General features: G+C 37.8%; 1 protein-coding gene across 10 annotated transcripts in view; it reads right to left on the reverse strand.

Moving 5' to 3' along the window:
• cadps2 (Ca++-dependent secretion activator 2) overlaps nucleotides 1–18,888 on the reverse strand; it is an 874,989-nt gene that overhangs the window by 692,730 nt on the left and 163,371 nt on the right. For all 10 annotated transcript variants that reach the window (XM_051929794.1, XM_051929778.1, XM_051929757.1 and 7 more), the window contains exon 2: nucleotides 4,601–4,714. In XM_051929794.1, the coding sequence (XP_051785754.1) occupies nucleotides 4,601–4,714 (114 nt within the window). The remainder of the gene's footprint in view (nucleotides 1–4,600; nucleotides 4,715–18,888) is intronic.

Consider the following 18,888-nt stretch of genomic DNA (forward strand, 5'->3'; position numbering starts at 1 on the left):
TGACACATTTTATTGGCCAACTAAAAAGATTACAATATGAAAGCTTTCAAAGCAGCTCAGGCAAGATGTAATCATATCTTGCCTGAAGAAGGGGCCTGAGCTTCCTTGAAACCTTGTATATTGTAATCTTTTTATTTATCCAATAAAAGGTGTCATGTTATTTCATAGGGCGACACGGTGGTGCCGTGGTAGCGCTGCTGCCTCGCAGTTAGGAGACCCGGGTTCGCTTCCCGGGTCCTCCCTGCATGGAGTTTGCATGTTCTCCCCGTGTCTGCCTGGGTTTCCTCCAGGTGCTCCGCTTTCCTCCCATAGTTCAAAGACATGCAGGTTAGGTGCATTGGCGATCCTAAATTGTCCCTAGTGTGGGTGTGTGTGTGTGTGTGTGCGTGTGCGTGTGTGTGTGTGTGCGTGTGTGTGTGTGTGTGTGTGTGTGTATGTGCGTGTGTGCCCTGCGGTGGGGTTTGTTTCCTGCCTTGTGCCCTGTGTTGGCTGGGATTGGGTCCAGCAGGCTTCCCGTGACCCTGTAGTTAGGATATAGCGGGTTGGATAATAGGGAAGTGCTGAGTAGAATAAAGCTGTAGCAAAAGTTGTTTCCCATTTGGAAGAACATTATTACTGAAAGTTTTAAGGATTCTGGCATACTTTAGCAATACTCTCAGTCACCAAGGATTTCTCATTAAGATCTTAATTTGCATTTCCACAGCAAGACTTCTAAAGAAGAAGAGGATACTAAAAAAGACAATGAGTGACACTCTCAATGACAGTGTTATTTTAATCTATTTTAATTGCAAGGACGTGGGTTGGCTCTTTTTTAGTGAACAGGGCCACATGATCATGATAAGATAGATACCCTTCACAATTGTATATTATTATCCCAGCATCTGTGTTTGATACTACTACTGCTATTCAATTGCACTTGCCCATTGGGATTTCTTGCTTCATTTAATACCCGAAACACAGAGAAATAAAGAGACTACCCAATCACTATTAGTGGTGATACAGAAACAGTGACTGCCACCTGGGTAAGCCAGTGCTTTTTTGGTTGCTAAGTTGTGTAATCAATCTAACTTTAGACTATACAGTTTCTCTGCCGTGAAAAAACATCCCACAACGTAACACATTTTTTTCATGCCTCTATTCAACCACTAATCCACAACTACATCAAACAGATACTGTATGGCCTACCCACCCTTGCACATTTTAAAAGTAACAGTGCTCAAAAACATGGGCAAAATGGGACACCATCAACCTTAACAGTAGGTCATAAAGGTGCAACTGTAGTTGGCTTTACTATAAAAATCCAAGAGATACTTTGTAGAAGGTATAGTTCTATGTTAATCTAGAAGGTGTAGTTCTATGGTTAGTTTTATGGATAGACCCCAGAAGGTTAATCTCCAAAAACATGATAAACTGAGTACACCACTGTAACAAGACTTGAATATGATTGAGACAGTAATGATGTGGAAAGGGTTTGACATTCCTAAAACGGAAAAACAACAAACAACTGACCTAAACGTGCAAGAGAAACAGGGGACATGTAAACAGTGAAAAGATAGGGAAGTAATAAGGCAGTAGAAAGAGAAACACTGTGAGCATTAATCAGATCTCAAAAGAAGTTGCAAAATCAAAGCATATTTAAGAGGAAAGATTATCCTCCACTGATCTTGAACAACACATTAGGGTCGCCTTGACCTTTACTATCCACCTGAACAAATTATAGTAGCCTGGCTGCAGCAAGTTCTGTCAGTGGCATTGAGAGAATCAGTAACAGACATCTTTCTTATATAATGTTGTCAAGACCTAATGAAACCTTCCCTAAACGGTGCCCATTTTGTATATATATTCAATTGTGGAGGCTCCCGATTTCTACACAAAGTCGCAGTTGTGCCAAATTTATGATGCTTTGTGTTTAAGTGATAACATGGACATTTTCTCATACCCTCCACTGAATGGTGCTTCCAATATTCCAGACTTGTTTAAATCTCTTTTGTTTTATGATGTATTTTTTGTTAGAAGCTGTACATATAAGCCAAATGTTAGACTTCCCACATACAGTATTGGTGAATTAACTAGAACTCATTTAGAATGCATTACCAGCACATAGGCAGATCTCATTCTGTTAATTATGTAACTTCTAAAGTTAAATGACTGTCCAAAAGTTACAGATATGCTACACTATAGTATATTCAATACGTTTTTTAAACTAGATTTCCTGGTTTTAAGTTATAAAATAATTTGTGGATGTTTGCTTTTAATTGACATAATACAGATTTTTACACTAATCAATATCAAAAAGTTCAAAAATTGTTATGATTGTGAATGATTCTTTTTATACTGTCCAACATTATTTCCCCCTTAACAATTTTTGTTCAATATGAAAAGAAGGAATCAATAAAAATTTTCAACTAAGCAACATAAATAATACCCATACATTCTTTTCTGCATCATTTGTAAACTATTATATGTGCATTCATCTTATACCTCCATCCATCCATTTTCCAACCCGCTGAATCTGAACACAGGGTCACGGGTGTCTGCTGGAGCCAATCCCAGCCAACACAGGGCACAAGATAGGAACCAATCCCGGGCAGGGTGCCAACCCACCGCAGGACACACACCCACACACATACACACCCACACACAAAGCACACACTAGGGACAATTTAGTATCGCAAATGCACCTAACCTGCATGTCTTTGGACTGTGGGAGGAAACTGGAGCACCCGGAGGAAACCCACACAGACACGAGGAGAACATGCAAACTCCACACAGGGAGGACCTGGGAAGCGAACCCGGGTCTCCTTACTGCAAGGCAGCAGCGCTACCACTGCGCCATCCACATCTTATTCCTCCACACATCAATTTGAAATTTTTTATTATAGTATCAAAACACATCTTTACAACTGGAAAAATATAACAGATATGAAACCGTGGGGTTAGAGTGAAATGGTTGAAAATGGGTAAGCTGTTTTCATTGAAAGTCATGACTCTTAGTAATGCAGAAGCCATGTACAGTGGCTGAGTATATTATATACTTTCTGTTGTGATTTCATTTTATTACACATACTGTAAACAGAAGAGCACTCTGTGTGTTCTGTGACAGAAACTAAGCATATTGTATCTATCTATCTATCTATAGTAGTACCAAAGCCAGATGTTTACAACTTCAGTGAAAATATCAACACTGTGAATTTCCCCTTGGGATTAATAAACACTGCAGCAGCCTTTTCTTTCTCTCAGCTTCAGCAAAAAACTAGCTTAGCTGTCTAATAATATACTTCTAACATGATTGAATAAAAATTATACATTTGAATTTATCCCAAAGCTCATTATTTACAGTATATGCAGTTCCTTAATTGCAACAGAAAAATATGGTCAGAAGTGCAAAACTTTTCAATGAACACCAAATATCTTGAAATACTGTAATCAATTTGAGAACAATTAAAAAAAAAAGCATTTTTAATATTTTTGCTTTGAGCCTTAATACATTTTTAAATTATATTACATGTTAACAGTAATGTGCAGGTATTGTATAATAGACAGTGAAACCATTTTGCATTCAATAACCAAATATCTTATTACTTGCAGCTGCAGCTATAAAAACAAATTTTGCTTTAGGCCAGTTTATCTCGTCAATGCAGACTATGGATCTGAAGTACTTTAAATTGCAAAACAGTACAGGGGTAATGGTTAGTGTTTGGTTAGCTTACTGCTGAACATCAAATAAGAGGCAAGTGGCATCTAAAGTAAAAGAAACAAAAGCAAAAATATAACAAGAAATGCAAAACAAATTTTCCTGATTGATTTTCACCATAAATAATTTTAATGTGTGGATTTCCATTACTGCGAAGTTTACCACACCAATGCATTTTAGGATTAGCAGTTATGTGAACAAATAAAGCTCTGCACAGCCATGTCACACCATCATGCTTTCTGAAACCTAGGAGAAGGACACACTCCCTCCCACCATAGTGAATGGGGCCTCTATTTTTAGATCTGGCATAACACTGCATTTAACAACTACCAATATGTGCTAATTTCTGCAACACAGTTGGCAGATATCCCAGCTTTTTTTTTTCCATGATCTTTATAGCCATGATAAACAGAAAATGTATGTCTAAGTAATAAATGATACAAATTGCAAGAAAATAATACATTTAAAAAAAAAAAAAAAAAAAGAATAGATAATGCAAAAAAAGCTACAGATCTCTACAAAGGTTATAGCAAGATTACACATCACATTTAAGGCAGTTGCCTTCTCTTATGCTTACTGAAATATTAAAAGCTTTCTCAATATAATTTCATATCTATTGTGTCTTTAGTTTCATGTTATGCTCTTCTTCACTGTGGGTGTTCGTTAGATACTCTGGGACCCGGACATGAGCTACAGTTTTGAATATTAATTGGTGATTTAACAAATTTAGTGAATATGAAAACAAAATACTGTTAAACTACAAAAGAAAATTATTTAATAAATTGCATTGCCTAAATATTTCTTAACTTAAACAATTTAAATACATTTAACTTTAACATGTCTTCATGATCCATATCCAACATTTACTGAATGTATCACATTATGATGCAAAATTATAGGACTTACCTCATAATAACTTCGAATTGCATTACAAAAAGCTTCATCTGCCATGATCTGAGTTTCTCCATTCAAAAAGGCTTGGAACCTTTCTCTGATTGTTATCAGTTGTTGCTTGTTAAGCTGCAAATAAAGATAGGTAACAATCAGACTTCTACAAAAAACGTGATCTATGAACTAAATTATTTACAATGTGGAAAGCGATTTTATAATTATTCAGTATCAGAAAGGAATGCTAGAAACATTTTTATATAGTGATCCCTTCTTACCTTAACCTGGTCTTTGTGGGTTTAAAGGCACATAAGGTTCCTGAATCCTAGTCAAAAATGTTTTACACTAGTCAAAGGACTAAATAAATATCTAAAATATTAGAAAAAACAGGGACATTTAAGCAACATTACTTTTCCAAAAAATAAAAAAAACAATAGCAACAGGTAAGTAGTTGGTAACAAGTGAGAACTCCAGGAATCAGCTCAAGCACAATGCTGCTTGGTTATTGGTTCTACACTGAACTACTGAGAACATAAAAGAAATGCAACTAGTTTTGGAAGAATGAACAGCAGCGTATACATTTTATCCTCTACTTTATAATTAGAACAGTAATGAAATGTAATATTTAAAAGTATATTAAATAATTTCTTCCTTTGGCCTAGGAAGTGTCTGCCCTGTAGTATTCCTACAATAATTTAATGCTACAGAGAGGGAAGAGTAATAATTGTTATTATTGATCCACCGTATTTTGTGTAAGTTTAAAAAATAAATTAAAACATTGCAGTAAGGAATATTCTTCAATGCTGATATGGTATGTGAACTTGTAATGAGTCAGAAGTTTTTGCTTCTTTTTTATGTGTTTGTTTCGGTAACTCTGTCTTGCTGATGAGGAAAGACAGGTGTCAGGGTAAAGAGTCTGAAAGGTTCCTATGGTGGTGATTAAAAAAGGAAGAGGAGGAGCTTACCTTGGAAGCTGTCATGTAAAAGGATGAATGAAACAATGAAAGGGCATGGGGTAAGTTAAAGAAAAAAAGAGTTGGAGACATGGAACATATACTTGATGTCCTCCTCGATATTTAGAACATCTTGGTGAGCCCATATCTGCAATACATTTGGAAATGAAAAAGTGTGGGGAGTGAGCATGGACGGAGCCTAAAGACACCTGCTGTTAGGCCATTCAAGCTATGTTTAACCACTGAGAGAGCACTCTATCACCCATCTTATCATCCATTTTTCATAAATGGGATTGGTTTTCTACAGTCATTTAAAAGGACTGTATCCATTTTAAACAGTTTGTTGATACCTGGACTTTAAATGATTTATTAATATCATCACCTTTTATAGATGCATGGGGGCAATAAGTTTATTATGGAGGGAGTCAGAAGGGTCTGTAAATAAGGGTCCTGCATTGTTTGTTTCTGTTTTCTAATATATATCCTTATTTTCATTTAATCATCCTTTGTGATGTTTCTGTATTTTGGTGTGAGATATGTAGGGAATAGTGTTGGTCACAAACTTTTCCAGTTATTTCTGCTTTTGCTATAGGGGTAGCTGCGTATTTCATTATACAGAAACTTTAAAGAAAATGAGAACTCAGCTCAGTTTCATCAAAAGAAGACGGTCTTGCTCAAAAACAGTGTTGTGAAAAAAGGAAATTGTCAGCTTCTCATTTAAACACTTTCATAAATACTAGAGGGAAATGTAAATATTACATTTCATTTTTAAATAAATGTAAGTTTCAAAACAGTCTCTTTAAAAGCTCAAGATTGCTGTGTGTAGCTATGGTTAGCCATAATCATACTCTGTACAACAAATTTGATGGATAGATAGCAAAAGCACTTAAATCTTATTCTTTAAAACACAAATATACACAAATTTATAAATATATTTTAATATCAAAAAAACTTGTTATCAATATACTAGGTCAGTTCAAAATTAAAACTTTTAAAAAAGAGTCATGTTTTAAAATAAATTAATCTTTGCAAACAAAAAACAAAGTAAAGCACTTTCCTTTAAATTTCTTAAATTATTACTCGTCACAAAATGTGAGATGGACGCCAGTACCTCCTCACTTAAAAAGAACTTTGCACAAATTGCAAGTACAGTAGACCCCCGCGAAGTCGTGGTTCAGAGTTCGCGGCCTCAGTCATTTGCGGATTTTTCCTTAGAACCTATCTAACAATTGTTAGCGGAAACTGCAAATATCCTCTGCAATTTTTATGGCTTTTTTCGTGGCAATACTGTACGGTAGAGAGAACCGGAAGCAACTGTAGAGGAAACACGGCTTGGGATGGTGAAAGTAGCCAATAGAATTTGAAACTGCAACTCCCAGCAGTCCCTGCAGTGGCTCTGATTGGTCTTCTGCTGAGGGTGCAGGGGCTGTTGGGATCAAAGGATGTCAGCGCGGCTTTTAAAAAGGGGGCCGGTGACCAAAAGCAAGAAAAAAACTTTTTGTAATTTCTGTTTCAAGTTCCTGTCTGTCTGCCTTCTGTTGGGTTACCTGTACTTAATCATTTTGTCCTGGATCATTTCGTGTTTGGCATCTGGATTGTCTGCCGTCTGCCTGTGTACATGAGGACTGTAAGTGGATTCATGGCCATCCTGCAAAGAAAGAAGCGCTCCTGAACCCGTCCACCCGTATTCACCATTTCAGGAACTAGCGGTAGGACTATCTTTACATTCCCATTCAACATGCGGATCCCTGGACTATCTACTTTCAGCATTACATTTCATCCATTGCCGTTTTCTATGAACATTATTCATGATTTACTGTTTGTGTTTTGTTGGTGCTTTGTTGTATTTAATGTGTAATCGCTGTAAGGGGAACAGGGGTGGTGTCGTTGTTTTCATTTATTTCATTTGTTTTCATTATATTCTTTATTTGCTGTTTGATTACCGGTTTGCTTTGTTTTTGTCTCTGTTTGTGAGTGCGTGCAGGTTGGGCCAAGGCTGGGTGGGTCCCTGGAATCTCCCCCATAAAAATAAATAAATCGCTGTCTTCTCGACGGTGTGAATCTTACCGGCACTGGACCACTACAGTGTTATTCATTTCTCCTTGCTGCTGATTGACTGTGATGCATCTCCAGCTGAGTGTTCTTGTGCTTTCCGTTTTGTTCCTCTTAACCCTTAACACTAGAATTACCAGAGCCTATGAAAAAACTCGTTGATCCGTCCCACCTTAAAACGCTTCGCACCTCTCCATCAGTGTCTTTTGTCTTCTAAATGTGTGGATAAGCAGCAAACAGCCTACTATCACATCCCCCCACCCCACACAATTGTCTCAGCTGAAGTCTGTTAACCTGCGTGTCAGTTGCTTAAATTTGTATAGAGTGAGAAGTCAAGCAAAATGACACCTTTTATAAATACTATATTGTTATTTGGAACACTTGCATTTCATGTGTGTTCCGTGTCTACAACAATCTATGTACAGTAAACACATCGTTAAAACAGAAACGTTTTTCATGTTTTGGTAATAATTGACAAAATGTAGACATGAAGTATATCATGTGTGAAGCCTGAATTCCAAATAGCAATGAAACACTTTCACAAAAGGTACAAATATAACAGAACAAATGCACTCAAAAGAAGGGACAGTACAATAAAAAGAAGGTATTCTTGGATGATAAATGGCCTATAGTCAAGAGTGCTGAGTCTTTGTATGTTTAAATGTATTCTTGTAGACCAAAAGTAATATTTAGGTCTGAGATATCACTAAAACATCGTATGTTGTTCGTGCCGATAATAAGTCTCTTGAAGTGCTGAGTGACAGGCTGATGTGTGGTATAAAGTACAAAGGGTTAATCAGCGTGTGTGTGTCATTCATAGGGCACTGTTGTGGTTAGGGTCTGTGTGTGTGTTTATCTATGTGTGTGTGTGTTCATTTTAAAGTGCAACAGTAGACCAACCCAATAACGAACCTGACGAGAACATTTACCCTTGAGAAAACAGGTAAAGGGTAAGTAGAGGGAAATACTACGATAATGCAGTAGGCTCTGGTAATTCTAGTGTTAAACCGCCACAACCGGCTATAGTCATTTCCCAGTGCCATTTGCAAGGACGCAGGAGCTGATGAGTCAATGCCGTACATTCGTTGAGCAGCCAGCTCATGACCACTGCCAGCCCCTTGTAAGCAGGGGAGCTGAACGCACCCCTAGAAGACACCGACGCTCCACAAAAAACCCCTCTTAAAAAACGCTGATAGACTACTTTCACATTGCTCCCTTACTTGCTGGGCTTACTTGCGGCTGCTCTGTCGCATCATATGCTTCTCGCTTGATACTACGCATACATAAAAGCCTGAACAGCACCTGTCCTTTTTGGCCGGTTGCTTTGTTTCTCTCTCCTCCCCCAGACATCCTCTGCTCTTGTTGGGGGTCCCGCTCCCGTTGTGCCCTCCCATGATGTTTGTCTATTCTTTAATCGAGAACTAACTGCATACTGAGCTCGTTTTACTTCTGAAAGAAACATGTTTGTTTGAAGTAATTGAATAAAGTTCCTGTCTCTACAATCTCCTGTGTTTCTGTGAAATTCTGTGACCCAAGCGTGACACCCTGCATCACTGTAGCCTCACTGTCCCTGGGATTGAGCCACTACACTAGACTAGCCTGCCAGCATCAGCGCTTACCTCGGTGTGCTTGCGTGCTGCCAGTTCAAATGCAGTTGGTTCGGTAATTTACTTAATTTCATCCATGGAGTCAGTTGTATCTTGTACATATTGTTCCAGTAGTTTTTTTTAAATAGTTTTTACAGTTCATTAGCAGTGTGTGAAATGATCAGTGTTGCTGTAATTGTGATGCTCTTTGCATGAAAAAAAAAAAAAGTGTTCTATTAAAATTTCACTTTTTCTTTGTGAATTGTGACATTTACTTAAAAGGTGCAGCAAAAAAGTATTTGGCGTCCAGGGATGGATTAACCCCCAAGTATGTGGCAGTATAAGGGTTAAAGCCCCAAGATGCCGCCAGAACGCCCTGCACCTTCTAAGGTTTCTGGCATGAAAACGCGCTTGCATGAATTACAGTACATATAGCGGTAACATCGGTATTTTACATTCTAGCACTGCGGGAGACATAGCAGAACAGTATACAAGTTTACCTTTACATTATTTATTTTTAGGCAATGTATTAAGCTGAGTTTGAAATTAAAGTGTTTTGGGGGCATATTTACGGTTTAAACTATAAAAATAGGCATTTTTTTCAACCACATACAAAATTCGCGGATGCTCTAGGAACGTAACTCCCACAAATTTTGGGGGTGTACTGTATACCTTACAGCATCCATCCATCCATCCATCCATTATCCAACCCGCTATATCCTAACACAGGGTCATGGGGGTCTGCTGGAGCCAATCCTAGCCAACACAGGACGCAAGGCAGGAACAAACCCCAGGCAGGGTGCCAGCCCACTGCAGGGCACACACACACACACTAGGGACAATTTAAGATCACCAATGCACCTAACCTGCATGTCTTTGGACTGTGGGAGGAAACCGGAGCACCCGGAGGAAACCCAGGCAGACACGGGGAGAACATGCAAACTCCACGCAGGGAAGACCCGGGAAGCAAACCCAGGTCTACTTACTGCGAGGCAGCAGCACTACCACTGCGCCACCGTGCCGCCCCCCCTTACAGCATATTATTACTAATTAAAAAGAAAGTTTTATCTATTTATTAATGTCATCTGACTTGTTTTGGACATTGATAAAAAAATAGATACTTAGCTGTTGGATAATTACTACTTGGTTGTGACATACATCAGGGTCATGAACTGGGAAGATTAGATAGTGTGATGATGCTAATGGTTTTTCTCTTCTGGATAATTTCATTTCTCACCTTGAGGACTTCATTTCATGCATTTTGGAGTAATCAAATCACAAGGACTGAATGAGACCTCATCAAGCCTACACTATTGCATATAATGGGATCCAAGGAACTGTAGGAAAAAAAACACAGTCAACAAATACTATCAAACTAAAAAAGGGGGCACTGCTTTTACAGATAGCATGAGAGTCTCCACATCAGAATGAGAGGTAACAGGTGATCAAAGCAGCAGTTGTCAAAGTGAAGACTCAAGTAAGGAAGAATTTTAAACAGGTCTCAGAAAAGGGTCTGCCAAACCAGATGATGATTTCGGATGAGGATGAGGATAAGGAGGAGGAAGTACACTAAGTGGAAAGGTATTTATTTCATGACATTAAATCTTGTTCTACTTATTGTAAGAATTACTGAAAAATAGGTATTTACGATTATTTAGCTTACTTCAAGAAATGCTTTTTTTTGCAGTGTAATGATGGAGAAATGTTGATCACAACATTTAGTAATAGAATAGAAAGTTATATATATATATATATATATATATATATATATATATATATATAGTAATAGAAAGTGGAAACAGCAGTTTAAAGAGCTTGTAATCCTAATGCATACTGTTTCTGCAATCACCTGTAATCAACATCTATCCCTGCAGCACTGAACAAAATACGGGAAGCCAAATCAGACATTTCTATTACATGGGAGTGATGCTGTGTTTGTGTTTGTCAATGAAGATATGATCGTATGACCATGCACTCAACTAACAGCTTTTTTTGACGCAATTGAGGTATATGCACAAAGACACAGAAAATACCAGTGCCAAACGGAAGACACCCAAGCCTAAAATCAACCTTTCATTTGTTTACACTAAGAAAATCTGATTCTTAGTAAGGTTACATAAACATCAAATTATTCTATGACAACCCCATAACTTAGGGTTATACTTTTACATGATTTAATGATTGACAAATACCACCAAAGATAGAAAATTGAATTTACACCTACACACACAATTAGATATTCATATATTGTCCAACATTTGATCACTCAGCTGCTTTCACAATCACTGGTTTACTGAGAAACAGTGAGGTACAGTATCTGCCAAGCCACTCCCAATTAGGAACTTTGTAGCAGACAAGAAATTCAACATATTCTGGCCAAGGTCTTCTTAAGAAACACAACGAAATGGACAAGGTCATAAATATCTATCTTAAGTAAAAACAAGAACAAAGAGATCTGCAACAGATCATATAGCCTCCTCAAAGTCATTATTTCAATATTACAGAGGCCATCTACAATTACCTGAAGAGAAAGAAGAAAGTGAGACTGCACAAGTATGCAGAAGAAAAAGGCAAGTTACATAACAGGGTATCAATGAGAACTGATACCATTTTAACGTAAAATAAATACTGTTTTTTAAATCTTTTTACTGTTTTTATATGATTTTTTTTTGCATTTCACTATTTTTGAGTTATTTAACATGCGTCTATGATTTGTGCTCAGTATCGTATGTCTACACACACTCACTTCACAGGTAGAGAGACTACTAAAAGTGGGGATAGCGGATTTGTTAGAGCTCAGTCCCACTTCTTTGCCACTACTTCATGAGACATAACTGAATACCAACTGTTCATCAATATAAAAACTGTAAACTACATGGAAGAGATGCACAAACACTAAAAGAGTTTGCTATAAATCAAAATATTTATTATTCTGTTTTGTGTTGCTCAAATATACAAGTGAGAATTGCACTGCACTCTGAACATGTAACAATATTAATGCTACTACTACTATTATTCCTAATAATTTTATAAGTTATTCAAGTCTGTGTGAAACACAGATTTAGCACATACTTATCAACAGAAGCATCATATAGGATGAACTCTTTATACACTAGCATTCCATGAAAGTTATGAACAAAGAGAAGCCTGAATGTCTGACTCACGTATAAGGCTTGAAACTGGTTATCTGCCTGTATCTACTAGAAAAAAGCAGTTAAAGTAGGATGTCCCAGAAAATAAGGGGCAAGTGGAGTCCTTCAGACAACAGCACATACTTTACAATAAGGCTTTGTGTCAACAGCATATCACTTTAAAATATGGCTCTGCACAGCAGTGTATCACAATGAGACAAGATTGAGAAATCTACTTAGAATAACAAAAAATACCACTAAAGGAGTTTGAAGTGAGCTGAGAAGAAATGTCGGCAGCAATAATAACGCAGGTCATACAAGAGCATGTACAATATGTGACAATGTATTAAAATAATTGAACACCAGACAGCAATAATAAATCATACATTTATAGAGAATACATACTTTAAGGCTACAGTTAGAAGTGCCACAGAAAATACCAAATAACTGCAATTTCTGACAGACAATTGTATATCTGTGCCTAATCAGAATCATACACTCTAATCATGCTAATCAGTTTTAATGGACTATAAACAGGTAAAGAATTCTTAGGGCATTTTGTTCACTATCACTGCAAACATCTCCATTGAGTCACTGTCTGCATTCATTCACAAGAGTGACTTTTGACATTCATAAATACTCATTTTCTAACAAAAACACAAATGAATTGTTACTATGTTAGTACATATGATACATCATAATTCCAGGACCTAGAATCAATTCTCAGTTTGGTCATATGTGCTTATATTTCAATCAAAAAATAATTTAAAAATTGTTTCAAGTTTTTCCCCACTATTATGAAGACTTTTTACAACAGAAAAAAGACAATTAAAACTATAAATAATTATTATAATAATTAATACCAATCATCAAAGCTTCAAAACTACCAAATATTTTGATTTTGTAACCTGTTTTCAAGACCATACAAGAATGTTTCTATTAAACAGTGCTAAACTACATGTTTTAGTTAAACAATAAATAATACAGAGGAACAATATTTAATGTATTCATTGGCATGCAGTTTTAAACTGTTGCAGTAAATTACAGTGGGAGTTTCAGAAACATGATATTGCTGCAATAGGAAAGCTTACAGCAACAGACATTTGATGATTGTTGTTTCACTCTCAATTTTTAAATAATTGAATGGATTATGCTAGACTATGTACATTTTATAAAACAAAGAATCATATTACATATCTACTGTCATATCGAACATAATGGATTTCTCTTCTTAGTAACATTATATAAAATTATGTACATGTATTTCACAAATAAAAACATATTTGTGGTAAAAACGTCACTGAAAAACATGCATAATTAGGAAAGCAAAACCTCTTATTAAAAAGGTCCAATAACTTCTTAATAAAAAGAAGAAATAACTCTAGAAAGTTCTCAAGTACATCTAGGGGAAATTTAATGGCTTTCTACCTAGCACATAAACTGTAGAAACTAATATTACAACAGATATGTCAATGTCCTTTTACAATACCTTCAGAATCCATACCTATTTCATAAAAGGTGACTGGTACTAATTATTAAAAAAAAAATCAGCAAAAGAATATTACCATGAGATGCTGATCCAGACAGACAGAGAAAAAACAGAAAGTAAAGCTGTCAGAGCATATCTTTACCTACCACTGTATAGACATGGTTTCCCAAAAGGCATATTTACCCACAATAAATTGTGAAAGACCGTTGAATTACATGAGGCGCCCTGGAAACTACCAGGAGGTCTGATAAAACTATTCTAGGCTGGCAGGAGACAGGAAACTTTTACTGTCTGGAAGACAATGCTCTTCCGTACAGAATGTAGTCATCTAAGATTCTGCCTTGAGGAAGAGTGGGATAATCTTAGCCACCAAATAGGCAAAGACAATGTCCAAGGCAATAAAATACCCACCACAAATTGTTAATCAGTAGCTGGGTTTAAAAAAATAAATAAATAAACATCTATAGTGTATGTTTTTAATATATATCTTGTTATGTTTTTTTCACTGGCTATTTGTGTATGGCAAAGGGGGTATTGCTCCATTTTGTTAGGATTTCAGCTGGCTTCTCTGCAGAAAAAAAAACAGAGTTAACAGATATGCAGAATGACAGTTGCCTCATACTACCTGCATTCCAGGAAAATACAATTGAGCTGAATGATTCTGAAGCTCTATCATTCTTTTTCAGCTTGCTTTTCAAGTTTCATCTGGTAACAACAGATTTAAATTGAGTTAACAGGTGAGCAGAAACTCATATAGGCACCTAGAAGGAAAAAATCACTTTAAGCTTGTAACTGCAAGCTAAAAAATTCTTACAAAGGTAATGTTAATTCCATTGACTAGGACCATTTTGGAAAACGAAAAGATGCTTCAAGAAGGGAACTAGAATAAACTGTCAAAAAAAGTCATGCTTCTCTATGTGAATTTAAAAAGGACACTGCGAAGAACCTAAAACTCACAGCAAGCTCATACCACAAGTAAAGGACCATGTTGTAAAGATGTATTGAAAACTATCACCAACAAAATTATTTACTTAATCCCTGAGCAATGACATGCAGGTCAGCACAACACTGGACCTCATCCTTAAAATCATAAAACTGTTTACCTGTACAAAGATAAGTTAGAACTCCAAGTAGCCAGAAAACAGCCAGTTAAACATGCACTTTCTTAGGTTAGACTGCTGCTGCGCAACTCGATCATGATTACCAGTGTCAAGTAAACTTAAAACTTTTAGAAGTTTTTAAATACAGACAAAGCCTTTTGTCACAGCCTAACAGTTCAGATCTTTCTCACCTGCACCGTGTAAGATTAAGCAAACTGTGACATCACACTAAAAGAAAAAAACTTATATAGTAAGAAAAGTCATAAAAGCTCTAAATCAGTAAAGAGTACCCTTTTAATGTTGCATACCATATGTTTGTCTTATCTGTCTTGCACTCCATATTTTATGTCAATATATAGTAGCATCTTTCTATAATCCTAGCAATATATTATCCTGTTTCATAAACCAGTATGCATTAGTCACATTGTGATATAAGTCTAACAGCTAGAATTCGTCATCTACAGAAAAAAGTTAAGGAACATAAAGTGGCGATCTGACTGAATTGTCTAATTAATTATTAACAGCAATCAATTCAGTTCTTCTTCTCTCATAACTCAAGCTGAGTCTTTTAAGGACATAAGTTGATGAAAAACACGGCAAAGCTGTTTAATCTCTTGTAATGTAAATGTTATTCAAATTGTTAAAAAAATGTTTCCATATTATTTTGTAGCATCATTATGATAGCTCTTTATTAATTTCACCCTTAACTATTAATCTCCCCAAAATTGCATGTTTATTCTAAATGCTGTCAAACTTGCACTTTAATAACCCTTAACTTCCATTTATTTCTAGTTTTTTTTTCCTGTAATAACAGCTAGGTCTTGCAATTTCAACTTTTATTCCACTGAAAGGAGATATTTTCTTTCATTATAAAGGTTTTCAGATTAAAAGTTGTCCTCTATGTTTAAAGTTCCAATTCATATTTCACCATATTACAGAAAAGCTTCCCTTTACTAAGAAAGGCTGTCATTATGCTGGCACCTTGAACTGATAGTAATGTATATTCTTTATAAAACAAATTATATTTTATAGTACCTTTCTACAGTAATTGTCATCCCTTGCTGTATTATAAAGTCTCACTCTGTTCTAAAATGGACTATAGAATCTATATATATAATTCACTAAGCCGCCGACAAGTAGACACCCATGGAAAGCACGCAAGACAGCCACGCCCACCAACTCTAAGACCATTGGATATGACGACAACTCGCAGAGCCACGCCCACCAACTCGGACTCGACGCCTTGGAAAACACTCCGTCATTTATGTTCGTCTTTGCTACAGTCCACATGCACCTCTGAGCCACGTTGACTTTTCGGTTACAACGCACAACGGCGTGCATCATCGAAAACTGTTTTACACGCTACATACAGCAATTCGCATCCGCGACAAACATGCGTCTTCTTAGATGGTCCTGCAGGAACACGGAAAACGTTTCCCCGCCCACCAACTCTCCTTATTCCCCGGCCCGCGTCCACCCTCGCACTCTAGGCATTCACACTGCCTGCTCATGTGCCCGGATGCAACAACTCACCGACCACCCCGTAAGTCGCTTTCGTCTGTGCTAGGAGTCCTCATGCACCTCTGAGCCACGTTGACTTTTCATTATTCTTTTCGGTTACAACACCCGACCGCGTCCACCATCGAAAACCATGGGAAAGGAACAACGCAGCCCCACCCAGAAACTCTACCCCTCCTCCCACATGATAGGGAACGCACCTCAGAGCATTGCCCTCCAACTCGAACAGCTCATTAAACACATACTCACTCGCTTTGGTCTGTGCTGCGGTACAAATCCAGCTGTGAGCCACGTTGACTGTTCATTTGCCCTCCATGGCTACCGCTTCAAATGTATTTCATGGAAACAACACTTATTTCAATGTTATAGAAATTCCTGCATCAGGTAACTGTTTGTTTCTATCAGTCGGGTTTTTTTGGAAAAATGTCATTGACGAAACTGTTGCTCTCAAACTTTGTAACATGGCTGTTGGCTTTGTTTGCCAACATTGGGATAACTTCGGCATTTACTTCCAAGAACGTCCTTATGCCTCTCCTCGAGTTTACAATCCGGCTCAACGTCTCTCCATATCCCGATTCTTTAGCGGTCCTTTGGATCATGGGCATTACGAGGTTCTCATGCCTCTCAAATACACACGTGATAACCTTCTGGTGACATCTTTTGACGCTGTCGGTATGTGCACACAGGGTGCACACCCACTTGCTCGCCACACTACTGTGACGTCACCTGCCCACTCTCCTCTTCCTGAAAAACATTTAAAGACACACTCCCCTGAACACACGCATTCCACACAGGACTTTCAATGCACCTTTAGTTCCAAAAGCTTCCAAGTGCAGAGATATCTGAACACACATTTAAAACAACACAACACTAACAGAATGATGCAATGTGAACATTGCCAGCAATGCTTCAAAACAACTCGCGCACTCAAGAAACACTTACGAACTCATTCCACTCTCACTTTCAATTGCACATTTTGTAACGAGGACTTCACAGGTGAGATGGATCTGCACAACCATATGCAGATCCATTCAACACAAACATTTGTATGCAAACTTTGCGACAAACACTTTCACGCACGCAGATACCTTACTAACCATCTCAAAACACATTTCCTGATGAATTCTTTTCAGTGTCAGCACTGCTCCAAAACCTTCACGCGCCAGAAATCTCTCAAAGCACATTTAAACACACACTCCACTGAACAAACGCATTCCAAACAGATCTTTCAATGCACGATTTGTTCAAAAACGTTCCAAGTGCAGAGATATCTCAACATGCATTTAAAAACACACTCCACTGAACGAATTATGCAATGCAGTGTCAACACAGCACTAAATCGTTCATGCACAAACATCGCATTCAGTTTTCTGCAGCTTTTCAAGAAGATACCGCCATTCACGTCCAAGAACATAACATTGGCCTACCTACCGCACTATGTGCTTCTTGCAATGCTCTTCATTGGCCAGCAGAGGTCAACAAATCCAGACATTACACTAAGTATTGTCATGCCGGCAAGGTGTCTTTGCCACCACTATCCAAACCCCCTCTTTTTTTAGAAGACCTCTTGACTGGCAAGAATCCGCTGTCCCGAAATTACTGTGATCATATCAGGGAATACAACTCTGCTTTAGCTTTCGCGTCAATGGGCACACACATCGCTCAACCATCTGGACAAGGACCGTATGCTTTCAGAATCCACGGTCAAATTTATCACGCGGTCTCTCCTTTATATACCAATCCTGACATGTCACCACAATACGGTCAGCTATATATCTTCGATTCTGCTGAGGCTACCAGTCAACGTTTGCAGAAGGAATGTAATAGCACTTGCAGTGACATTTTGTTGCTTCAACTAGACAACATGACACGACAGGTTAATTCCTTCGCAAAGTCTTACATGCAAATGCATGACATTATCACTCACGGTAACCCTGTTACTGCTGTACGAATGGTGTTCATGGAAAATCCAAGTCTGGTTATGAAAAGGTATAACACCCCGTCCTCTCAAACTGATGTTGCTGCTATCTTTGTAGGTGAAGACGGGGAACCTCCTGCACAACGCGACATTTGCATATATCCAAGGGGAGATGCTTGCAAGCGTATCTCTGTTCTCAATATAAACTGTGACCCCATGGTATATCCACTGCTATTCCCTTTCGGAGATCCAGGCTGGCACATACAATTGACCCATGTTGAGGAAAAGCGAACCGCGAAAAGAACGCGAGTCACACAGCTCCAATTTTATGCTTTCAGGCTTGCCACAAGATCTTCATTTACTGCACGCGCACTACACTGAATGGATCAACGTGTGTCTACCTGGCGCAGAGAGACGTGGGTAAGCCATTGAACCCCATTCGTGCTGGAAACCGGGGCTTGCAATTGTTCCTCACGAACGAGGAATTCCCAGCATGTGTGGGTCATACGCTCGCACTTATGTCCCTGCCCTTGTACACACCCCCCCCCCCCCCCCCTCG

The sequence above is a fragment of the Erpetoichthys calabaricus genome, chromosome 1 (assembly GCF_900747795.2).
Source record: "Erpetoichthys calabaricus chromosome 1, fErpCal1.3, whole genome shotgun sequence".
In the NCBI taxonomy this organism is placed as follows: domain Eukaryota; kingdom Metazoa; phylum Chordata; class Cladistia; order Polypteriformes; family Polypteridae; genus Erpetoichthys; species Erpetoichthys calabaricus.